Genomic DNA, 26,829 nt, shown 5'->3' with positions numbered 1-26,829 from the left:
TCAACGACTGCGCCACCAGGGAGGCCCAGAAAAATGTTTTAAAAACACATTAAGATGAGTCAAATTCAAGTGTTTCTAACTTGTAACTGGTGTTTTTAAACCTGGGTGGGGAGGGGGGCTGCCAAAGGCCTTAATACTTCAGAATGTAAATTCCATTAACAAATAGTAGCTCAATAATACTGTTAAGAAATACACAAGAAGTAAACAAAATACTCTATCCCCTTCATAGCAAACACTGCCACAGTGTTAGGGGCGATCTCTCTTTGGTACCACCTACTTGAATGGAAAGGGGTGTGTAAAACTCTGCCGCTTTCTAAGAAATGGTAATTTCTTTCTTTAAAATCTAAAAAAAAAAAAACAAAAAAAAACTCCTGAAAACAAATAGGAACGTTTGTCCATCAGCAGCACTGATGTTACTCAACCTTTATCTTGACTTAATAACAAATACCAGCTGTAGCTATTTTTATGTAAAGACTTATCCAAAACTAGAGAGAGACTATAGTAAACTGAAATAAAGTTCTATAAATAACTGCCCAGGGACAAAGAACTTGTTGCCTGTTCCACAAACCACTTGTCTGTCTGTAGCATCTTATATGCTGTTTTCCCTCAGGAAGCCTTCTGATAAGAACAGTAACTTATGATTTCTACAGATACCGTAATTCACCAGCACTACCCCATACATCAGCCTCCTCCCACCACCCCACCCCTGGTCTACATGAAAGCCTGTGAGGCAGACTGTGTAAAGGTTACTTACTCTGTCATGAAGGAAGATAAGAGCCAGCAATATATCATAGATCCCAGCACAGACCTCTGCAGAAGACAATGTTTCCAAAGCCACTTCCAGAGGCTGCACTCGCTCAGTGACAAGATGAATACCATCTGCTTCCACAGTGCAAGATAAAAATCTTAGCAAGCACGGGTGACGAAGTGTCTTCAAGTGCTTTAAAAATATAAACAGAAGAGTTGGTGAAGTTAATGACTCAAAACAAGATTAACTATAGTTTCATTAACATCATAGTCAAGTCAGAAAATGTATACTTACATTCAAGGTCTTTTCCAGCTCCTTACCGCTCCCACCTACCCACCAAGTTTCAAAAAAGGCAGAGAAGAGTATGTGACTTGTTCTGACAGTATTCACTTTACCAACATTTACATTACTCTACAGAGAATTCCAGTTCCATGATGGGAGGGTAAGCCCCCCAAGAGCCTAGATCTCCAATGATTACTGCTGTAAACTCTTAACAAAGTGCCCAAAACAACTACCTAAGAACTCTGAAAAGTAAACAAAAACACGTAGATTATGGAGGGGAGTCACCCATTGGGGGGAGTTTCCTGGTTCAGGGAATGTCCCTTCTCACAGCTGTGCACTGAAGGCAGTCCCCAGGTGCAGAGCAGTGCAGCAAAGGTGGCTAAAACTCTGAGAGAAACCTTGCCATCTTTCTGGCCAGGAGAACCAAAGCAGGGCTGAGTATGAGGAAGCTGTCCCAGAGGAGAAAGAGCTAAGGGAGGGAAAAGGAGATGCCCTAGTTATCTGTATACCTACGCAGGTCTCAGACTAACCCCTGAACCAAACACGCATAGGACAGACCCAAAGTAGCACAGCAAAGTTTTGAGAAATGAACTAAGGTTTGAACTACCATGCACAGGAAGGGTGGAAGGAGAGTAGTTAAAAAAAAAAAAGAAGAAGAAGAAGAAGAAGCTTGAACCCAAGGGGATTGACTGCCTGCAAACAAAAAACATCAATATTCTCCAGAGAACTACAGCAGAACCAAGGTCTATGCAACAGGACATTCAACATGTCCAGAATGCAATCCAAAGTCACTCAACTGACAAAGAACCATGAAAATGTGAAAAGACAACCAACAAATATCAATCCCGAGATTGACCACCAGATAGACCAGAGAGAGAATTATCAGAAAGAATTTGAAGCAGCTACTATAACAATTCCCATTGGGGGCTTCCCTGGTGGCGCAGTGGTTGAGAGTCCGCCTGCCGATGCAGGGGACACGGGTTCGTGCCCCAGTCTGGGAAGATCCCACATGCCGCAGAGCGGCTGGGCCCGTGAGCCATGGCCGCTGAGCCTGCGCGTCCGGAGCCTGTGCTCTGCAAGGGGAGGGGCCACAACAGTGAGAGGCCCGCCTACCGCAAAAAAAAAAAAAAAAAAAAAAAAACAATTCCCATTGGAGGTAAAGGAAACAGTTATGAGATAAGTAGTAAGATAGAAGTTCTCAGAAGAGATATGAATGTTACATAAAAGAACTAAATGGAAATTCTGGAAAATAAAAATAAAATATTACAAATAAAAACTTCAATGGATGGACTGAAAAACAGAATGATGATGACAGAGGCAAGCGTCAGTAAACCTGAAGATGTTAACCAATCTAAAGAACAAAGAGGAAAAAGTATTAAAAAAAAAAAAAAGATCAGAGCTTCAGAAACCTGGGTGACAATAACAAAAAATTTAATGCATATAATTGGAGTTCCAAAAAAGAAAGAAGAGAGAATTGGGGCTAAAAAATATAATGGCTGAAAACTTCCCAAATTTGGCCAAATAGTTAAGTTTACAGATTTAAGAACTTCAATGAACACCAAATAGGATAAACAGAACTACATTATGATCAAACTGCTGAAAATCAAAGATATATTAAAAAATGTTGGAAGCAGCTAGAGAAAAACAACACAGGTGGAGAGAAATAACGAACTGTATGATACTAATTTCTCATAAGAAAACAGAGTCCAAAAGACAAAGGGGAACTACCTTTAAAGCAATGAAAGAAAAAAAAAAATCAACCCTGAATTCTGTATCTAGCAAAAATATCCTTTAGGAAAGAAGGCAAAATAAAGGCATTTTTGATCATCGAAAATAGAAAAGTTGTTGCTACAAGATTTGCTCTACAAAAATGTTAAAGTCCTTCAAGCTTAAGAGGAAATGATATCAAAGGGAAACTCAGATCTTCAGGATTGAAGGAAGAGCATCAGAAATCAGAAATAATAAACCTCAGGATAAATTTGAAGGCTATTTTTTACTTCTTATTTAAAATATAGATGCCTACGTAAATACTGTAACACTGCCTGGTGAGGTTTTCAATGTGTGTGATGTATATGTACGCCTGTGTGCTCGTGTGCACATACAGTTGATATATATGTAACCAAAGAACGGCAGGGCTGGGGGCTGGAGACACCTATATGATTCCAAGGCTTCTACATTTTATTTGACTGTGGTACAATACTAACCAAAAGTAGACTATTAAAAGTTAGTTATGTATACTGAAGTCCTTAGTGCAACCATTTAAAAAAAATAAAGAAATACAGACCCCAAGTCAAGATAAATTAAAATGGAATACTAAAAAATACTAAAATATTCAACCATCTTTAAAACTTCTATCTTTTTATCATCTAGAAAAGTGATCGTCAAAGGTTTTTGTTCACACACTTCACACCAGTAAAAAGGTGAAATATGTAGCTTATGCATAATATATATTATATGAATGTGTAATATATATTTTGTATATATGTTATATATATAAAATACATGTACTACTATAAAACACCCACAAAATAGAAAGTACCAGGACTTCCCTGGTGGCGCAGTGGTTGAGAATCCACCTGCCAATGCAGGGGACACGGGTTCAGGCCGTGGTCTGGGAAGATCCCACATGCCACAAAGCAACTAAGTCCGTGCGCCACAACTACTGAGCCTGCAAGCCACAACTACTGAGCCCTCATGCCACAACTACTGAAGCCTGCACACCTAGAGCCCATGCTCCTCAACAAAGAGAAGCCACCACAATGAGAAGCCCGCGCACCGCAACGAAGAGCAGCCCCTGCTTGCTGCAACTAGAGAAAGCCCGTGTGCAGCAACGAAGATCCAACGCAGCCAAAAATAAATAAATGGAAAAAAAGATAAAGTACCAAAATAAAAGATTAAAGGTAAACTTAAATAGACATTCTTGATATGTTTTCCCCAAATGGCAATGAATCATACTGCCCAATCCCTAGGGTATGGATAACCCACTTTAGAACCTCCTAATATGGAGTATTCTCCCCCAAAACACACATCTTTTTCCTTTGTCTTATTTTCTTAGCAAAGAGTATACACAGATGGATGACAAATATAAAACAATTTTGTGTCTGAACACGAGGTTAATTCTGTTGAGTTGCTTTCCTTCCCTGGTTGGTTTTATAACAGACTTACCAGATCCAGATTTTTCCAATCTCCACCCATGCTGTTTATCCCCTAAAATTTGACCTGAGTAACTTAGGACATCCATAAGCCAAAATTCCCAACCCAGGTAATAATCTTATCATGTATTTACAGCAAAACTTAAATACTGGATTGGTGGTTTTCCTTACAAATCACCCAGTTTTTCTAAAAGAAATTACATGACTTTAAATCTCTGAGCTCTACCCTGTACAATCCACTGGACGTTGGGGAAGCCTTGTAAACCAATCATCAAATTGGGAGTAGATTGATGGAAAATTTCACTTGGAGAACAGCCCCCAATATAATATCAGGTTTCATTTTCACAAATATGCACTTAGTTTGGAATGTTCCAAAACATCTTCTCAGAAGAACACGGGATAGTTTAAGAGCCCATAACCCAGCACTGGTACAAGTTTTATATCAGTCACCTCACACTTGTCTATTAAACTTCTCCCAGGTAAGATCATAGGAGAATATTCTGAGTGGATTGATTTGCCCAATTTATTTTCTTATCTCAAATTTTGCCAACTCTGGGGATAGCCCCGATAGGATTTTTTGTTTATTCTTAAGAAGGAAGCTGTTACCCTCCCCTGATTTACTCTAATAAACAACAAAGAGTTAAGAAAAAATTTTTAAGTAGCAATTATAAACCATTAATTTGTATATCAGCTTTTAAAACAATCCATACATACCCATATAAATACAGCAAAGGTCCAGATAAGCCAAGAATTGTGCTAGCAGGTTGGTTGAATGCATGTGTGTTAAATGAAGAGAGCTTCCTACAGCTATCTTTGGAGCTATGGTTTCTAAGTAAAATTATGCAGCCTCTTTCATATTGTCATTATAAGAAACATTTCAAATAATTTGCAAGCCAAACATGAAATACTTCATTTTCGCCTGTTCAGGAAAAAGTCTTCATTCAGCTTTTGTGTCTTAGGGCACTAATTATTCTCCTTTGGTTTTAAACCTTTTATTCTCCTTCTAATACTCAGGGCAGACTAGTAAGTCAGAAGGAATGCTACCTGGTTCAGTGCTGGCATGAAAATACACAGTCAATAAATGTTCACCTGATTAATAAATAACATGTTCCATTTTGCTTCTGTTTATCCTTTTAACCTTACATGACCAGCAAAATTCTTTATCCAAAGTGACTTTTTGTTTGTTGAATGAAGAACGGTATAACTCTGGCATGATTCTGAACAAAGCTCTTAACTTAGCAAAAACCTTACTTGTCACTCCCCTTTGGCACACACAATGTTATGCAAAAATTATGCACAGATTCACAGGAAAGGTTAGCAGTTACTAATCAAACAGATCCAAGCTTCTGCTGCTCCAAAGAACAGAGGGAACAACAAGAGGTGTTTGCTAACTGTAACTAGGATATTTTCTCAATGAACATCAACTAAAGACATAAATGGCTCTTGTTCTGGTGGAGAAAGGTGACTGTTGTCAGATGAGAGTGACTTGAAAGCATTTGTCCCAAAGTTACTGAATGCCTATCACATCTCATTCACTGTACTAGGTGCTGGTCTTTGAAAAAGGATTCTGAGTAAGGACCTTTATTATTAAATATGAGTAGTACTAGATAAGGTGCCAATATGTATACTTATCTATGCCCACACAGAGATGTTAAGTGTGTGACTCTAGTCTTGAAAATAAACTATCCCTACTTTTCAGGAATCAGTTATGACTCAGCTACCCAGAGAACTAATTCAAGCCTTAGGGGCTTAACTTTTCATCACCATTCTACCTCTAATTTGCTACTTCACTTTGAAAACAACAAAAAGTAGTAGTTCTTAACTATAGCTCAAATTCACTTGCAAGTTTTAAGACAGGGAGAGAGCCTTAATTTTACTCTATTAAAGAAATAATGACAAAATAACAAGATGCCTATACTAGAGGGCAAGAATCTTCAGGGAGAAATATTCTTCCTTGTACCCCTAAGATGCAAATCTGAGATAAAGATGGTAAGTATGCTCTGTCTTTAAATGCCCACTGCCTGTAGGTTAGATCATAAACTAGGAATAAAATGCAGAAAGGGAAAGGAATAAAGAATTCTACGTTGTTCCTTAAAAAACTAAAAACAGAGCTACCATATGGCCCTGCAATCCCACTCCTGGACATGTATCTGGAGAAAAACATGGTCCAAAAGGATACATGCACCCCAATGTTCATTGCAGCACTGTTTACAACAGCCAAGACATGGAAGCAACCTTAATGTCCATCGACAGATGAATGGATAAAGAAGATGTGGTACATATATACAGTGGAATATTACTCAGCCATTAAAAAGAATGAAATAATGCCATTTGCAGCAACATGGATGGACCTAGAAATTGTCATACTGAGTGAAGTCAGACAGAGAAACAGAAATATAGTATGATATCCCTTATATGCGGAATCGGAAAAGAAATGATACAAATGAACTTATTTACAAAACAGCAACAGACTCACAGACTTAAGAGAACTTATGGTTACGGGGTGGGGGGGGAAGGGATAGTTAGGGAGTTTGGGATGACATGTACACACTGTTATATTTAAAATAAATAACCAACAAGGACCTACTGTATAGCACAGGGAACTCTGCTCAGTGTTATGTGGCAGCCTGGATGGGAGGGGAGTTTCGGGGAGAATGGATACACGGATATGTATGGCTGAGTCCCTTTGCTGTGCACCTCAAATTATCGCAACATTGATAATCGGCTATACTTAGATATAAAATAAAAAGTTAAAAAAAAAAGATTTCTATGTTGGAAAGCCTGCATTTGGGTGCTGCTGGAATACCCAGGTGGAGATATTCAATAGGCAGGTGGAAATATAGATCTGGAGTTCAGACAAGAGGCTCTGACAGATATTTAGAGAAAAAAGGATGAGACTGTGAAGTCTGAAAACTGTGGTGGGAGCTGGCAAAGGGCCAGTTCCCCCTGGAGACCCTATCACACCTGAGGGAGGGGGGATACTTCCCAAGTTCTTCTGAGCAGCTGACGCTCAGAAGCCTTGTAAGAGAACCAGGTTTTGATCATGAGGGGAAGGAAATCATTTTTTTAAAAGCTGACGACGTAGGGAAGTTGATTTACTGGAATGAGGGTTGTAAATGGCATAGAAAAGGGCTGGAGAGGGAGAGGAACAGAAGGAAAACGTCAACTTAAGGAAGAACAGGAAAGCATTTTCCAAACAGAACGCAAGCACAGCATTCATCCCTTCTATTTCTTTCTCGTGCCCACACAATGTGGTTCTCAAATATGTTGACCAACCTTTCCACAAAGCAGCCTGAACCCATCATGGAGAAGAGCATAATGTCTCCTACGGCACTAAACAGAGCCCTGACATAGCATCCATGTATCTACTCCGATGTGGCTGCTTGGTATAAAGACACTCAGGAATCATTCTTTGAGCCTGTACCCACCATGAAGCCCTAACTAAGCACTTAGATTATATTACAGCAAACCACAGTAACCAAGTTCTGCCTCAGGATTTATCATTCCTTATAGGCTATTGGTTAGAAATGAGTCGTAATCACCAGTGAGAAAGTTATACTATTGTAGCGAATGAATTCAAGATAAGATGAGAAGATATGATGGACTTGAAGTATTTCTGGTGTTGTTTTGTGGCCAAAGGTTATACCTGCATTTTGTCTTTTTTCAGAGGTTGAACAGTGTGCTGTGATTGTTATTTTTTATTTACAACAGTGGAGGAAGACTATAATTGCTACCTAACAATATTTGGTAAGGAAAACACTGCCATACCTGCTTGAAATGGTCATTAGAACTATCAGTGGTAGAACTAGGAGCCTGAACTCTAGAGAAAGTGAGGCAAGCTACCTATGGTGTCTTAATACTTCAGGTGTCTCGGAAATCAAGTTCCTAAAACCTGACGCAACGCCATACATTTCTCAAGTACTGAAACCTACATCTAAACTCCTTATCGTTTTGTTGCCATTTCAAATTTCTCAGATTCATGGCTCAGGTATTCAAAGCCACATAATGGCCTGAAGAACATGAGAGACAAGTATGAACTACTTGAAAATGCTCAGTCATGGCTCAGAAGAGTATGCACGTATACTAAGGGGGAAAAAGTCCTCCCTCTCAGGCTCTGCAATTCCTACAGCATGGAAGTCCTCAAACATTGAGCACAGGTCTTTGTTTTTTTCCTTTAGAACCTTTCTGACCTGTGTTGTTCTACTTTCTTGGTACATGCACCATAAAGATTAATGTAATTTTCAATAATCTTATGGTCTTATGAAAAAACCCTAAGAATTGTAAATCACTAGTACTTTACTAGTAACAGTCGCTCTAAATTATTACTAAAAAAAGTGCAATCTTATCAGATGAAAATAACAGGAAGTATGTCAGATATTAACTGTACATACAGTTAATAAGACAGGGAGGCAAGGCATTTTACCTTTTGCAAAATCACAATAAAAAATTATTAACAATTCCTAGTTGGGATGGAAAAGAGACAAACACGTAGTCTTACCAAAAAGCACAATTACTTAGCAATACAACGGCCAGCTACACTTTTTATCACAGTCCATTAATGGAAAATGCATCCTGAGAGGAACGTTTTCCTCAGGAACCACCTTACAACAGTTAACTTCATGCCTGATCAGAGACATCAAATAATGAACCGGTGTGACAAACAAAATGCCAAAATTATATTACTAATATTACATATTATAACATAGCCCTTTATAATCATAAAAAAGGTACAAACCATTTAAACAGACCTATGAAATAGATATCAATGTTTCATTCTTGTTGACAGTACAAAGTGATTCAAGGTATATAGATCATAACTCTAACAAAATAAAGATACCAAATCAATCTGAAAAGTATGCCTGCCGTAGTAAACAACGAAGAGTTAATTAATGCGTGCCTTTTTAGAACCTTCCTGAAGATAATCTGAATGCCTGAATACCCAAAGAAGCAGCTAGCTATCCAAGGAAATATCACCTAATACCTTTGTTTTCACTAAATTTGAAAAGACACCTAGGGCTGTATTCTTGAATTATATTCCAAAGAGGAATCACTTTTTCTAATAAGAGGCCAGGGTCCCCTGACAGCAGGTCAGCCAGCATGGCACTGGCACCCTTTACCGGGAGGAGCGCTTAGGAGGTGTGAGGCAGGTGGAAACTGAAGCCACCAGAAGCTAACGCTCTAAGCTCCCTCGGCAAGAACTAGAGCCGAGGTCACATTCCTTCCGGGGCATCCAGTCCCACCTTCCAGTTTCACCTTCTTTCTGGGAGCATCACAATGCCTCAGGAAAAGAAAAAACAGTAGCTACAGTTCCTAAAATATTTCATTTCCAGGTCCATCATCAATACACCAATTAATATGTTATCCATACTTAAGAGCATTTTTGCTAAGCTAAAGTCCCTTTATCTTCTATGAGCCATGTAAAATCACCTCCCAAACTTTCTCACTAAAAAAATAAAATAGGATGATAAGAGATATCACGCTGAGTTGCATAAAGCCTTTGGCTTACCTATGGTACTTGACCTTGTCGTGCAAGTTGGAGACATTCCCGTGAAGTAAGGGCAACTATATTTTTAAAGGACATGAATAAAAATATTATTCCTTATGACCTACCCCCTTTGAAGTTTATTAATTTCATATTTTAATAGAAAACAAGACGACAGTAAAAAGTACTATTAGGTAGTCACCTATTACAGTACCTTGGCAGCTTTATTAACCTTGTCTTCGTTTTCTCTCTTATACACAAAAACCGAAGCCAGTTTGCCATCCTGCAATACAGCGGGGTAAACAGCAAGTCCAGAGGGTAAGGTGAACGGTGGTTCCTTCAGGGCATAGCTCTTCAAAGCGCTGTTCTCTGAGCCCATCCCTTAGGCCGTGACGCAGGGGTGCTGCAGCTCCTCAAAGCCGAGCAGACCTGAAAGAAAACATTTCCTAACATTGAGTCTCTATCTGAGACATGAGGCAGAGATAGCCGAGCACCCAGACCCAGGCACTCAAACCTACTAGTTCCTACAACCCTCATAAAGTAGGCCGTTTGACAACAGAAATAGTAAATGTTCAGCAAGTTACCTGCAATGCTTGTCAATTAACAACTTTCAGCTCTAGAGAAAATACACTTAACCAAACAGACACGCGCGGCTGCCGCTGCTCCCAACCCCGCACTGCGCACACGCAGAACCGTCGCAGTGGAAACGCGATCAAATACAGAGTAAGAGCTCTCCTGCTCCCTAAAGCCACTCATGTCCTGCCCCGCAGAGCAAAGTGCTGCAAAACTCGATCACTCAAAGATGATGAGCTTCTGCACGTCTAAAATAACCCACAATTCTAAGGAAAACAATACGAACTGGAGAATATTTCTAACAATGATGAAAAACATGTTAACAAATGGAGAGTGCATATAAACCAAGAAAACACTAAAACACCTGTGGACTAATGGGAAAGGAAACAGACTACTCATTGAACGCAAATGACAATAAACATCAGAAAAAGTACAATCCCGTTAACTGTCTTCAGAGTTAGGCTAAAGAGGGGAAAACGCAAAATTGTATAATCTCAAATGTTAAAAAGACAACCCACACGTACATGAGATTCCAGAAAATGCAAACTACTATATAATGACAGAAAATAGATCAGTGGTTGCCTGGGGTGAGGGCAGTTAGAGGGGCCACAGGAGAGGAAAGGATTACAAAGGAGTATAAGGAAACTTTGGGGAGAATGGATATATTCAGTATTTGGATTATGATTATAGTGATGAGTGATCTATAGCTATAGCTATCTATATATATACATACACATGCATACACACACACACACACACACACACACACACTAGAAAAAATATGTAAAGTATTAACAGAGGTTTGTTGTGGGCATCAGATCATGGATGATTCACATATATACACAAACATAGACATACATTTGCCTGCACCTCCCAAATCTTCCATAAAAGAGCATATCTTTCTTTCCAACAGGGTTACAAACTCACATGGTTACAAAAGACAATGCACAGCAGTGCAGCAGTATTGGTGGAACAGCAAAAGGCCTACTGTGTGCACAGGCACCTACTGACTGGGCTTGCACTCTGACGGGAGCCACCATCACAAGGTTCCAACCAGGACTGCCATTTCAGAGTTGGCAGGTCACACCATTTACCATAAAGAGCCACGAGCCTGAATAGTTATGTGGAAATTTCCTATTTTCCAACATTGGCTCAATATTTTTAAACCTGTAGCCAGACAACACATCTGAAAAGTTCGTGGCAGTTTTCAGTTCTGGCTTTACCATTGTTTAAAAAATAAAAGATAAAAAGAGTTCTTACCAACTCTGGCAGTGTGGGAAACAAGTTGCTAGTTCTAAAAAACAGCCCAAAATTCTATGTGGATCTTTTAAAAAATTCAGTTTAAAATCTGTATCCTTTGGGTAAATATAAACCCAAGAATCATTATATACTGACCTTCTATTTGGATTTTTTTCCACTTTGGTGAAGTTCCATACAACGCTTACTAGGTTACCGGAGTATGTAATGCTGCTCAAAACAGATACCCCAGAGAATTTCAAGGGCCTACAGACCCATATACTGTACCCTAAGAGACACAAAAAAAACTGTACCCTAAGAGGCACAAAAACAGTTGCTATCAACAGTGCTTTCAAAATGATAATTCAGCTAAATGGACTTACTGAAATGTAATACTGATAAACAGTAACACCTGGACTTCCAAAATACTATCTTTTTTTTGTTTTAAGGAGTAAAGGGGAAAACACCAAATCGTTTAACTTTGAAATTAAAAAGTCACAAAAAGTCACTGAATAAGGAACACAAACAACATGTATAAGGGCTAAAGCTACCTAAAATTGACGTTTTTTTTTTTAAACCCAAGAATGTTTCTGAGGATAAGAACTAAGCTGGATTTGTAACAAATTCACTGAGTTCCTACCTACCAAGCAATTTCTCCTTAAGAATGATAGAGAGAAGTAAAAAAACCAAACAAACGAAAAACAGTATTAAAAAGTATCTCAACTACAGTTGACCCTTAAAAAACGCAGGGGTTAAGGGCACCAACACCCTCTCAGTCAAAAATGTGAGTATAACTTTACAGTTGATCCTCCACACCTGCAGTTCCACATCTAAGGATTCAACCAACGCAGGGGATTCAACTAAATGCAGATCGTGAAGTACTGCAGTGCATACTTACTGAAAAAAATCTGCGTATAAATGGACGTGTTTGGTTCAAACCCATGTCGTTCAAGGGTCACCTGTGTATGTAACACTCACCTTTCTACTGGGACTACAAATAAAATTAGCATTTATGTAGGATCTTGGAGAACAATTACCATTAATTCCCCTATTCTGGAGATGGTGTGGTGCTTGCAGCAACCTCCCACTCCCACCCCAGTCGGGAGGGTCATGTTTAGCACCTGCCTTCTTCTTGGGCACACTTTATGGGTCAGGTGCCTACCCTGGGCCAAAGGGCAGTCAAATCACACATTAGTCATCTCTAGGACCCATGACCTGGATGAAGAGCTAAGCTGGACAATCCCTGTCTGCCCCAGGAATCTGAATGAACGTGAGATATTTTTGTCTGTTAGCAGCACAGCTGAAGGTAAAAGGATGCCATAAGGTAGAGTCAGGGCTATGGCAAGCCAAAGCCATGTAAAAGCAGAAACCTGGCAAGTACAGAGGAAGCCAGCTGGCAGCAGGAGAAGGAAAAGCAAACACTGGGAGAGTAACTTAGATTTAGAGCGTCACATTACTACTCCAACTCGAGGCTACAAGAAGCCCAGCTTCAAATCCACTGCCTCACTGCCATCCTTACAATCATGGGTAGCCTGAGGCACACCTGAGGTAGTCTGAATGGGTCCATGTTCTTTGAAACCAACTGCCATTTCACAAGCAGGAGTTGTTTTTAACTCCTCTTGTCTGAAAAACCAGTCAGACTAAAGGAAGGCGCTAGAGAAGTGCTACTTCGAAAAGTGTGTAGAAGCTAGTCTAACTTCCTTCTCTCTCTTAGCCACAAAATACAGCTTTCCAAAATCCACACATAAGGAATTGCTGCAAGAAAATAATCTTATTGGCAGAAAATCATGCCATTCACTTAGCTTTAATATTACTCTCCAAAGGAGATAAAATGGTCCCAAGAGTCAGGGGCAGGCTCTGGCTGAATGAATGGCAGTCAGCAGAGGTACAGCAATGGACATTCAATGAACTTAGTCACTTCCAAATAGCAAAATACCTTTTGTGGGAATACTGGGCCTTACAACACCTATTAACCTTTCATTTAATATTCTGAATTCCACTATAAGATCATTAACAATTTAGGGTTATAAAAGCTTTAGGAAGAGGTTAAAACTGGCAGTTTTTCTTAGCAGTATGTATTTGGGTCTAAGACCCCAAGAAATGCCACTTAAAAATTGAAAGGAATGAACCCCTTCCTTGTGAGAACTCAAAAGACTGACATTTTATTGGTTTGAAAGCATGATTAATGTTGACAGAAGTCTACTGATACCATCCGTGCAACGCTTACAGAGTAGCTGGGTTATAGCCTATGTCCAGTGCAAACTTCATTAGGGGGGAAATAAAAAGATGTGCTGTTGACTGCAATCTGATGGTCTTAAAGCAGTAATTCTTAACTTCACAAAACTGTACCCTAAGAGGCACAAAAACAGTTGCTATCAACAGTGCTTTCAAAATGATAATTCAGCTAAATGGACTTACTGAAATGTAATACTGATAAACAGTAACACCTGGACTTCCAAAATACTATCTTTTTTTGTTTTAAGGAGTAAAGGGGAAAACACCAAATCGTTTAACTTTGAAATTAAAAAGTCACAAAAAGGCAGCAAAGGATATTTTAATATTAGCACGGGTATTTTGCAGAATTTACCATCTCCACTCTCTATAATAAAATGTGGGGTACACAGTTTCTGACTTGAATACGCATCATGGTCTTTAAAATGTTGTTCACCTATCTTCCTCCATCCTTTTGCTTCCTTGGGCAGCACATCAAGTTTCTGGGCCACCTGTGGGATTAAAAGCCCTCGTCTAGGTCACTGGACAACTCATACACTAAACTAAGAAATCAGTGTCCTCTGGGGAACTCTCTCTCCCTCTGTTCTTTTCCAGCAAGTAATCGAGATGATCATTATCCTAGCTCCCTCAGCTTGGAAGTTCCGACGATAAGGGCTTGCACCGTGAGTTCAAAGGACACCCAGTATTGACTGGTATTTCGTTATCTAGTGATAACATGACTTCGGGCCCTTTGGTTTGATCTGTTTCACGTATATATTCCCTATATTGAACTCAGTCTGGCAATACATTATGAAGCGTTTGCGTACCGAAAGAACTAAGTATGATTTCTGCTAAGACATGGGATGTTATGTGGGTATGCACACGGGTCCTTAAAAAGAGCAGTAACAGGGATTCCAAAATTCAGGACCCAACTCTGAGTATTCACACGGCTTCCTACATACGATTTCCCCAGAACTGTTTCATCTTCATTCTAAACAAAATGCACTACCCAAAGACAGGAACCAGCTGGGCCTCTGGGGGCCTGGCACTGGTCTCGGATCGAGAATGAAGGCAGCATCCCAGCGCGGGCGCAACCCCAGGCTCCCCGCGGCTCGGCCCCGCCGCACACACTCACCCTCCCCGCGGCGAGGAGGACGGCCCGGGCGCGGGGGTTGGGGGCCAGCGGGGGTCCGACCACGACTCCCCGGGGTCTCTGAGGGGCGGTGGCGGCGCTCCCGCTTAGCTGGCCCCTCACCTTCCACACCTGCCCGCGAGGCCGGGCTCCGCGGCTTCCTTCGACAGCTCCGGCCGCCAGCGCCGCCCCGAGCGGGGGTCGCCCGCGAAGCCCAGGTTAACAGGGCGCCCCGCAAAAAGCTGAGGGAGACTGCGCGGAAGTGGGGAGCAGAGCTCAACCGGCAGCGACGCCACGCCGAGTTCGCCCCCGAGCGGGCCCCAAGCGCGGACCCGCGAGCGGGGCGCGCGTTCCCTACCCGCGCCCCCCCGGCGCCTCGCTCCCGGCCCGGCCCCCTCCCCACCGGCCCAGGCCCCCACTGACGGAGGACGCAGCGCGGGGCTCCCTGTTACCTGCGGGAGGGCGGCGGAGGAGGCGGCCGAGGAGCTTAGCTTCGGTCCCCTTTTCGCCCCCTGTTGACACCAACCACCCTCGCCTCCCCAGTGATACTCTGGCCACTACACCCACAATCTTCTGAGGTCCGGTCTCTCCGGCACCATAGAGACGGGTCCGGAAGCCGGACAGGATGCCAGCCTTCAGCCCTACAACGCCACCACTGGGGCGAAAGAACCCGGAACTGAGATGGGGCGGCCTCGCCGGTGATTCTCAGGCCGGTGCCATCTTGAGTATGGGCGGCGGTGCCGGCCCAGCGGTTCACTCTCTGTCCCCAGCCGCCTAGTTGGTCAGTGAAGATATCTCTTTTCTTGGGCTCTGAGTTGAACGTGCGAGTTTGCCTTGATTTTAATTTTCAGGCTTTTAACCGCACGGTCTTAACTGGATTTCCGCCCGAACCTAAAATGGCCGCCGGTCGCCTCTGACAAATAGAAAAGGGGCAGGACGGAGAATAGGAGTACTCTGGGAATTGGCGAGGACTTTTGGGAGCGTGACGTCGCTCACCCCGCAGCCCTGATTGGCTGCGCTGCATAGGCGGAAGTTGTACGAATCCGCTGCTGAAGCTGGCAGAGGTAGAAGTGATTCCAGCTGAAGCCCTTTCAAATGGGGAATCTGAAGTTACGCTTAAACCAGCGGAGAGTCAAATTGGGACTATTAATATTAATAGTACTTATTATTAATGTTGATGGTTTCTACTTAATAGGGTGTTGTGCAAATAGAATGAATATACGTGAAAATTTTAAAACTACATGGCTCAAGCCCAGTATATTTTCTCTGTTATCTTGTATATGAGCTTAGTAGTAGTCATCGCTACTATTTAATGCTTTTACAAGCTCACAGTTCACAGCTGACCTAAATCATTTGATCACCTAAAAGTTTTAAATTCTTCCTGGTCTGTTACAGTATGGATAAGGATCCCACAATTTCTTCACTAGATTAAGTGAAAGCAAATATCAAACCCAATTTTGTCCCTTATTCAGAAATGAATATTTATTAGAAAGCAGGCACAAATAGTAGTTAATCTGTCCTATTAGCTTGTTGAAAGTCGAGCTCTCCATCCTAGGTCAGCACTTCCCTATAGAAATACAATTTGAGCCACATAATGTAATTTAAAATTTTCTGGTAGTCATATTTAAAACAGTAAAAAGAGGGGCTTCCCTGGTGTTCCAGTGGTTAAGGCTCTGAGCGCACACTGCAAGGGGGCATGGCTTCCATCCCTGGTGGGGGAACTAAGATCCTGCAGGCCACCTGGCACAGCCAAAAAAACAAAAACGACAACAACAACAACAAACAGTAAAAAGAATGAGGTGGGGTCAATTTTAGTATTATATTTTAACACATAGCCAGAAGGTTGTCAGTTAAACACATACCCAAAATAAAAAATTATTAATGAGATATTTTACATTTTTTGTACTGTCTTCAAAATCTGATATGTATGTTTTACAATTTAAACTGACCATATGTCAATGCTCAAAATTCACATGTAGATAAAGATTACAGTATTGGAGGGTGCTGTTGTAAATGGTTTGACCACCACCTTGCACTAGAAAGTTGAGAAACAGAAGTACAGGGCTGCAGAGGCAGGATTCTGTTATCATCATAGTTACCGCCAGCATCTGGCAACAAGAAATCTTCCAGACCTGTGGTAGAGCCAGAACCAATAGCGATGAAGCCTCAGATGGCATCTCCAAAGGCTGAGGACTCGAATTTTTAGTGCTCACCCTGTTTTTTCAGGAGTGGAGAGCGTTCTTTTGAGAGCTCATCTCTAGTATTCATCATGATAATTAATAAGCTGTTATTTTTGCCAATCAACAGTCATTTCTGGCACTCACTCTGATAATTAGCAAAACATCTGGTGTCATCAGAGATCAAGGTGACTAAAGTATTTGTAGCTCCATCTCTGGAATGTGACCTTTCTGGTATGATGCTAGCTAACTACTCCTGGAGTGTGGATTCCTAATACTAGAATGCCAGCAGCTTCTAGGGCATAGCTTCAACCAAATGACCCACACAGAATATTACACTGTCCTGAAGAAATTTAAAGTCGACCACAGACATCATGATACCCATGTTGTAAGGGATATTGGCCTGCTTTGTAAACTGTAAACACTATACAAATGTTATAGAACTTACAACCTTATGTTACAGACTATGTTTATTCCACGGATATTTGACACACCTTTTCTGAGCCATGCCCGGTGCTGACCACTAAGAAAAGAAGGAGGAAAACGATAACAGTCATTTCAGAAAAGTGGGTTCTTTGAGGGGCCCAAATAAAACTTTTCTTTTTAAGTGATTGAGGAGGTGCTAGTAGCTTAGTGCTAGGAATGTTACTTTCATTTTTTGAAGTGCCCTGTGCCACCACCAACAAATAAGTTTCAATCTACTGTGTGTGAAGCTGAGTATGAGCTAAATGACTCTACACTTCCCTGGTTACTCTGAGGCTTTTCTGACAATTGTTTCTTATTCATTTAGTTAGTCAGCATATACTTTAGAAGTGCTCACTATATGCCAGCCTCTGCTCTAGAGACTGGGGAAGTATCACAGCAAACAAAACAAGATAAATTTCCTGCCCTCACAGACCTCACGTCTTGGAGGGGAGGTGGCGGGTGGGGGAGGCCATAAGGGGGGAGATAGACGATATATAAATGAATAAAGATAAATTCAGATAATGGCAAATTCCATGAAAAAATAAAACAAGGTAATAATAGCAGCTAACACGTGTTGAGTATTTACTGTGCATTAATTCATTTAAGCTGTACATAAATCCCACTTTACCCATGAGAAAACTTATGCACGGAAAGGTTAGGTAAGCTGACCAAAGTCACACAGCTGGTAATGGCATAGAGTAGTTTGCCTACAGATTTCATCTTCTTAACCATTATGCAATATTGCCACCCCAATGTGATAGAGAGTAATAGGGTAAGGGGGAAGACAGGAGAGGGAAGGGAGTTATCTTAGACGGATCTCCAAAGATGGCCTCTTTGAAAAGGTGATGTGTGATCTAACACTGAATGATAATTATGTGAAGATCTATGGCACAGAGACAGCAACGGAAAACATCCCAAGGCAGGAACTAGCTTGATGTATTTAAGGAACAGGAAGAGGGCCAGTGTGGCTGGAGTGTAGTAAGTAAAGGGGAGAGCATTTACGAAGACGCCACTAAGACAGGCTGGGGCTTGAGGGTCATGGGAAGGCATTTTTGGAAACCACTGAGGATTCTAAGCAAGAGAGTAACAATCTAGTCTACAGTTTTAAAAACTCATACTGGCCATTATATGGAGAATGGATCGAGAGAAGAGCAGCAAGGAGACAGGTTAGGAGACTTTAGCAATAGTCTATGTGGGGAATAATAGTGACTTGCGCTACAGGACAAGGAATAGAGATGGTCTTAAGTAGTCAGAAGTATACTTTGGAATAGAGGGCTATGGACTGAACTGTGTACCCCCAACTCCACCCCCCAACTACCACCACCAAATCTAGATATTGAAGTCCTAAACCCTAATCCATGTATTGAAGCCCTAACCCCCTTTGGGGATGGGCCTTTGGTAAATAGTTAGGGTTAGATGAGGTTATGAGGGTGTTATCCTCATAATGGGATTAGTGCCTTTAAAAGAAGAGACACCGGAGAGCATGCTCTCTCTCGATCTCCGCCACATGAGGACAGGGTGAGAAGGCAGTCATCTGCAAGCCAGGAAGAGAGCTCTCACTAGAATTGTGAAGATACAAATGTCTGATGTTTAAGCCCCTGAGTCTATGGTATTTTGTTTGGGCAGTGCAAGCCCACTAAGACATAGAATGAATGGTATTAGCTGGTAAGAGGAAGTGAAGTAAGGGATCAAGGTTGCTGCCTTGGGTTTGTCTCTAGCAATTGGATGCATGGTGAAACAACAAGTTTGCAGATCCTGTTAAACATTCAGGTAGAGCTATCAAGTCGGCTGATGGCTATAAAGGTTTGAAGAATCACTGCAGAGGCCCAGACAGGAGATAAAAATTGGGGCATCATGGTCTCATCAAGTTGTAAATATCCTGATATACTGTATGCTTCAGCTATACTCAACCCAGAGAAAAACACCTGTAACACAACACAGTATCTGAACAAATGAATTTAGAGACTACTGCCTCTCTGTGTAAGATTCTTTGTCCATGTATAATATTCTTTACTGTAGATCCCATATAACCAGTTGATTCTCACAGTATGCGTTCATTGATTTTTGCCATACTCTTGTGTTCATGGTCCACCCATGTTTGCAACTGGTGAATGAGTGTAGTTTTGATATGAAAGGTGGTTACTATTTTCATTTATATTAACAGTTAAGATGAAAATGAAACAAGAAAGACATATATTGGTTGTAAGTTATCTTCTATGCTGAAACCAATAATATTTTTGAATACTAGAAGAATATCTCCTCAATTTCTAATGTAGGTCAAGAAAGACTTTTAAGTTTAATTTGCATTGTTAGTAACATTCTTCATCACTTTATTAACTCTAGACAATCAACAAAACATTAAACAAAGCCCTGATTTGTAGCATTTGCTGATTTCTATAGTGTAAATACTCCCACCATGGCCAACTTCAAGGTACCAATATGACATCACTGAATGCAGAGTTGGGAAGAAATGTGCTCCAACATTATATAGTATTTCCATCATAGAGCTATAAAAGATGTAAATAACCTCTGAGCATAGATAATAATATAATATAGTAAAATAAGTTTTAAGTGATGAGTTCTTAGTCTTTCTTACCTTTAAAAATATAATCTATTTAATGATGAGTTTATGTAATTTAATTTTTAACAATGGCTGTGTTTAACAACTGCCTTCCAAAATTTCTGAACATTTAACAGTCAGCTCTCATGAGCCTATATGAGCCACTCTCATGAGAGCACGTTAACTAGGTATTCATACTTTCTGGTTCTACTTCTCTTTGTAAATTAATAAATTACTTCTTCCTTTTTTTAAAATTTATTTTTTGCTGTGTTGGGTCTTCACTGTTGCACGTGGGCTTTCTCTAGTTGCCGCGAGCGGGGGCTACTCTTCGTTGCAGCGCACAGGCTTCTCATTGCAGTGGCTTCTCGTTGCAGAGTTCGGGCTCTAGGCACTCAGGCTTCAGTAGTTGTGGCACACGGGCTCAGTAGTTGTGGCTCACGGACTCTAGAGCGCAGGCTCAGTAGTTGTGGTGCACGGGCTTAGTTTCCCTGCAGCATATGGGATCTTCCAGGACCAGGGACTGAACCTGTGTCCCCTGCTTTGGCAGGTGGATTCTTAACCACTGCGCCACCAGGGAAGTCCCTTACTTCTTGCTTTTATATGCATCAGTCTTTTTTGAGTTTGTTATTTTTTTTCTCCTAGAACTTGATCATAGCTGGTGTCCAAACTCTCAACTCCAATCCAGCAAAGCTGAGGACCAGACACTAGAATCTAGTATGCACGACCATCTGTGGCCACCCTTCAGAGATGTGTCTGGGAGAAACACGAGACTTTCTCAGGTCATACCCTACAGTCTCAACTGTGCATCATTTTCAAAATCACAGCACCACTTTCTGACCAGATCCCGTCTAGCTAGTTCCCTGTTTTGCTCTCACTAAGACTATTTTCAACCTCATTGCATATTTTCTTCCAATATGGCTGGCTCCAATGTTAGCAGGTCTTGGTTTGAGCCCACTTTTGCTGCTCACTGTCTGGACTATTCTTGGGCAAATTCATTTTACTCAACCTCCATGTTCTCAGCTGCAAAATAAGGATTAAAGTAGTACCTACTTGTGTTTGTGAGGGTTAGATTAGGTAAAGCATGTAAAGGGCTACCACATGTCAAACATTCAAACACTATTACATCCTGTTATTGCTGTTCTGTGACTGGTCCAGACCCCAGGGGGCCTGGCTTTTTTCATCAGAGTTCTCATTCCTTTCATTCTTGAACCTTTGCCTTTCCATGGCCTTAGGGCTTCAAAGCCTGAACGTGTGACTCGTATTTACCTGAGAGACCCCATTCTATCTTTTTAAACAATTATATTTAAATGGCTTCTTTCTCCTCTGCTGTAATATAAGTTCCACAAGGGAAATAATCTTTGTTTTGTTCATTGATCTAAGCTTCATTGTAGGTTGTCAACAAGCATTTATTGATGAATGGTGAATGGAAGTGTGGAAAGATAGATACTAGTCTGTTTTGATAGTCACTGTGTGGGTTACGGAGATGGAATTAAATTTTTTCATGATATATCTGCATATTTTGTGTTTTTTGTGATATAGTGAGCATAGATTACTTTTGTAATTTTAAAGATAGTTTAATAAAGGAATAAGGAACTGAAATGTAAACTTCGATTGGAAGCTCTTGTAGTCTTACATCAGTACAGTAGTCAATAAATTACATGAGATACTCAACACCTTATTATAAAATAGGTTTTGTGTTAGATGATTTTGCCCAATTGTAGGCTAATGTAAGTGTTCTGAGCATGTTTAAGGCAGGCTAGGCTAAGCTGTGATCTTCAGTAGGTTAAGTGCATCGAATATATTTTCCACTTATGATATTTTCAAATTACGATGGGTTTATCTGGATGTAACCCCATGGTAAGTCAAGGAAGATCTGTGCTGACACATACTAGAACATACAGGACTGTGAAAACTTTATTCTATGTAAAAGAAGCCAAACACAAAAGCCCATATATTATGATTCCATTTATATGAAATATCCAGGACAGGTAAATCCACAGAGACAGAAAGTAGATTAGTGGTTGCCATGGGTTGGAGGTAGAGGGGAATGGGGAGTGAATGCTAATTGGTACAGGGTTTCTTTTCAGGTTGATGAAAATGTTCTGGAATTAGATAGTGGTGATGGTTGCACAATTGATGACTATATTAATAACCACTGAACTGTACGTTTTAAAATGATGCCTTTTATGGTGTGTGAATTTTTTTCTCAATTAAAAATGCCCATATAATATGTGTGAGCATGCACACACCTGCACATGAAGGAGGATGGATATCATACTCATCAAGTTGTTGTCAGCAGTTGTAAACAAAAGGGAACTCTGTATCGGTAGGTGCCTTATGTCATATTCTATGTTACTAAAAGTCAAGTGTGACAAAAATGGAAAATTAATTGGGGATAGTCATAGAGACAACATTAGGAATGTTAAAAAACAAAGCAAGTGGTTAGACTTAACTAATTTCAATGAGATATGATTGATAGGCTGGGCTTCCATTTTCAAAGTATTTCACTGCATTTCTGGGGTTTGCAGATCCCTTTGAGCTCCTTTCCAAAATTAGGGGTCTTCTTTCTGAAATCACTGAATTAAAATAGATTCCTTCGGCCCAGGATTGGAAATAAATGAGCCCTGAAAGTTAAGCTAAACTGAGAAGTTTCAATGCCTCTTTAACTTGCCCTCCTAGACTCTAGGCCTTAATGTGCAGCTCCACGTCCCATCTGGTGCAAACAATAATATTCATGCTCTCTGGGGTTCAATTTCACAATCACGCCCTAGCCCAGTGCTGATGACACAGCAGACTTGAGACGCTGGTAACTTGCAGGTAAGGAGGAAAAAGAACTGACCTCATAAGAGGTATTTATTCTGCTTTTAAGTAGCAGTTACCAACTTCCAGATTCCAGATTCACTTACTTCAGTTCCCCAAACTACCAACGAAACAAGATTAAGAGGCCTGGAGGAGAAAAGAGTAGAGGAAGTTAAGTGCGTGCTAAACATTTCTTCTCACAAGTTAATTAACTGCAGGGTTTCAATATTGAGCAGTCATGAGGATCACACACAAGTATTTTATACTGCAAAGGCCCGTATGTTGGACCTCTGGTAATCAAAATATTTCTAACTGGCCTTGAGAGATCATGATTTATAGGAATTGATAACTTTGCTGGGAAATGAATTAAAATAGTCACTCCACAGGGTGGTATGGTGTTGTTCCTGATTGTTCTTCATTTAGGTAACAACTCTCATGAACTCACAGTCTTCCTATCTGTGGAAAATACTAGTGCTGGTAGTAGATGTGGAGAGAAAGTGAAAGGTTTAAGGAAGTCTTAGTACTTGTGATTTGAAGCATTTGTATAGGCCTTCATATATATCACTCTCTGATATAATTTATATCAGTTATCAATTGTTGCATAACAAGCCATCACAAATTTAAGAGCTTCAAACAGCAACATTATTTTTCTTTTTGCTCACAAATCTGTAAGGGTTTGGGTAGGGCTTGGCAGGGCAGCTCATCTTGGCTCATGTGGTGTCCTCTGTGGGGGTTTGAGGGCAGGGGGTCGGGGGGAGGCTGGAATCCTCTGAAGACTTATTCACCTCTAGCTGTTGATCCTACCTGTCTGCAGGGACCTCAGATGGGACCATCTTCTGCAACCCCTATACCTGGCCTCTCCATGTGGCTGGACCCTCTCACAGCATGACAGCTGGTTCCAAGAGAACAAGGCAGAAGTGAATACTTTTATGACAGCCTAGGAAGTCATGTAGCATCACTTCGGCTTAACGCAGTTGGTTGAAACCCAGGCTCAAGGGGAGGGGACATAGACTCCATTACTAGATGGGGGGAGTGTCAATATCACTTTGTTAGACGAGCGTGTGGGATGGGATATATCAGAGGGGCCATCATTGGAAAACACAATCGGCCACATCAGCCCAAAACTCACAGGCTTAAAACAACATCAATTTATCATTTTTCAGTTTTTCGGTTGATTGGGAGGTCCTTCTTCTGGACTTACTTGGGCTCACTCACATAACTGAGTTTTGGTGATATGTCAGCAGGGTTGGGGTGGGCAGCTCAGCTGAGACAGCTGGGATGTTTGGGTTCCAAGTATTTTCACAGCATGTCAGTCTCAGGGAGCATTCTACAAGGGCAAAGGCAGGAGCTGCAGGCCTTCTTGAGGTGCAGGCCCCAGAACTCACATATCATTTCTGCCACGTTGTATTGGTCAGAGCAAGATACAAGGTGAGCCCAAATTCAAGAAGTGAAGAAACAGAGTCCGTCTCATGTTGAGAGGAGCAGAAAAATACCATGGCCATCTGTTTCAATCAATACACATAGCCGTATGGCCACATTATTTATACTCTGTCCACATACAGAGTATACTTAATTTTCCCCCCAAAAGTCACCTACCATTATGGCATTAGGCTCTGGCTTGAAGTACAGGAGCTTCTCATCAAAATCATATTCAGGTGAGGATGAGGCTCCTTGGGTGTGATTTTCAGGTTCTCCTCTATTACGGCTTCTCTTGATTCAGAGACTTGTGAACTAAAATAAGTTATCTGCCACATCACCCCTGTACTCCCACCCAATATGCAGTGGTGAGACAGGGACAGGATAACCACAAAGGACACTCCTAGTCAAAAAGGGGAGCAATGGGAATTGTTGGTTCATGGCAAATCTGAAATCCTGCCAGGCACATTTGCTAATTCCTTTTACTTTGGGGTCAGGGAATGTTCCTTAGTTAAGGCCTAGATTTGCTCCCCGGGAGTGTTCTCTATTCCATTCCCAACTGCTAGTTCAGCTGACCTATAGCAACTTCAAACCCCGCACAACTAAGAAGAAGCAGTTTTTCATAGACTTCTCTGTTGGTTCCCACAATTATATAAAGTCTAATTCCTGTAATAAATTCCATATGCTATATCACTCAGAGTGGTTCTGTTTTTCTGATCCAACTCTGAACGATAGAAGACCAATTAAAAATAGCTGACTCTATCTGTCCCAGAATTTTCTTTAGTGGTATTACTCACTGTGGGCTTTGGATCTTAGATCTTTGGATGATCCCTGTAGGGTCAGGAAAAAAGCAGCAGCCACCAGTGGGATTTTGATGTAAGGAATTTCAGGGGATATAGACAAATTCATATCCTTAGAAAAACAACCACTTTCTATCTAGTTGGACCTATGTGAGTTGAAAGGCCTCATGGGTCTGGTGCCTACAGCCATAGCAGCAAAGCTTTTAATTATTCTTTGGATCAATTAAAACTCTGAACAGTCCAGAATGATGGCCTAGATCCTGATCTGACTAAAATGACAGTGGTGCTTTAAGGAAAGGGCCAAACTATTATGTTCACAAGCAGGTGGCAAGACAAACACTGGTCCTCTCCTATTCTGAGGGATGGCTATGTCAATTGAGATCAGAGGGGAGCCTCTGCTAAAAGAAACAACACTGGCAGGATGAACAGAGGAAACACAAAGACTACTTGTGGGTCAAGGATAGCAATGCCACCATGACCTGGAATTAGGTTAAACACTAGGCTTCTTGCTTCCCTCCGATGATTCCCTTGTAGAAGGACTAAGCTAATTGGCACAATATGCTTAGCTCCAGGCAGTCTCAATACAGACAGCACAGGAAGCCATGTGGCTGGTGGGCTATAAATAATGGACTAACCGTACAAATAGATGAAAACAAAATGGCTAGGTAATTAAAGGAAAACCGGTGCGGGGAGACAAACTATCCCAAGCACTGGTGTTATATGTAGATACTCAGTTGATGAGGAAGAGGTTTCTAAATATAGCAATGAAATAGATGCTGCAACCTGAACCCTAAGCCTGTAAAAAGGAAAACTGAGGCAACAGGAGTTCTATCCATCACTGATTCTTTTCATGGAAGTATTAGGAAGGTGGGTTCAGACAACATCCTGAGAGTTGGGCACCACCCTTATAAGTAACTGACATGTGAAAATTGGGATCTAAACTAGTGAAAGCCAATCAAATATATTCTAATTTGGTGTCCCAGCTTGACAGAAACTACAAATAGGTCCTAGGATTGTGCTCCTAGGGTACTATTTCCGAGGGAACGTGGTAGATGGATTTTAAGGACTTCTGATGAAGGTAGCAAGAGACAGTATTGACTTACTGCCCTACACTTGTATTCAGGGACAATGACAATATTTACGACCAGTTGTGCAACTCAACCCCCATTTGTGATGACCATTAGGACAATTGGTTTTGTGTGTACTGCATTGTGTGTTCGTAGGTTTCCAGGCTGGTGCTTTTTGCTGTGGCTGCTTTATGTGGAAGCAGAATCCCTGTGTCTCGGTGCCTGAATTACATATAAAAACTGTAGGAACATCAAAACATCAGCATCTGCCACATGTGCTGCAATAAGTGGTACAGATATAGTTATCTACCAGCGCAGGAATTTCATGTTCACATCCCTACTCATCCACAACCTATAACTAGGTGAATGGACGTGCACACAGCCATTTAAAACATGCTCCATGTGGGAGCCCCTGCATATTTACTGGTTTCCTGTAAATCAGTGATTATCAATGCTAGCTGTACATTAAAATCACCCAGAGGAACTTTTAAACCATGATTCTTGGGCTCCTGTCCCAGAGATGATTATTTAATTGGTTTGAGCTGGAGTTTGGGTACCTGCATTTTTAAAAAACTCCTCAGGTGATTCTATTGAATGCATACTGGTATAAAAAATAGTACCCACACTATGAACTAATGCAATGGTTCTCAAAAGTGTGGTCCTTGGATCAGAAGCAGCAGCATCACCTAGGGGACTTATTAGAAATGCAAAATTTGGGGCCCCATCCCA

General features: G+C 41.1%; 1 protein-coding gene across 2 annotated transcripts in view; it reads right to left on the bottom strand.

Moving 5' to 3' along the window:
* Nucleotides 1–15,704, bottom strand: part of SCYL3 (SCY1 like pseudokinase 3) — a 39,963-nt gene extending 24,259 nt beyond the window's left edge. Inside the window, exons 1-3 of one of the 2 annotated variants that reach the window (XM_082613511.1) lie at nt 15,269–15,704; nt 9,879–10,093; nt 755–940 (exon numbers count right to left, since the gene is read on the bottom strand). In XM_082613511.1, the coding sequence (XP_082469637.1) occupies nt 755–940; nt 9,879–10,043 (351 nt within the window). In that variant the 5' untranslated portion in view covers nt 10,044–10,093; nt 15,269–15,704. The remainder of the gene's footprint in view (nt 1–754; nt 941–9,878; nt 10,094–15,268) is intronic. The other variant, XM_082613510.1, reaches the window with a different exon arrangement.
* Nucleotides 15,705–26,829: the final 11,125 nt, after the last annotated feature.

Source organism: Mesoplodon mirus (assembly GCF_964341445.2).
Source record: "Mesoplodon mirus genome assembly, chromosome: 3".
Classification (NCBI taxonomy): Eukaryota; Metazoa; Chordata; class Mammalia; order Artiodactyla; family Ziphiidae; genus Mesoplodon; species Mesoplodon mirus.
Note: the sequence above shows the minus strand (reverse complement) of the source record. Positions and strands in the feature narration are given on the sequence as shown.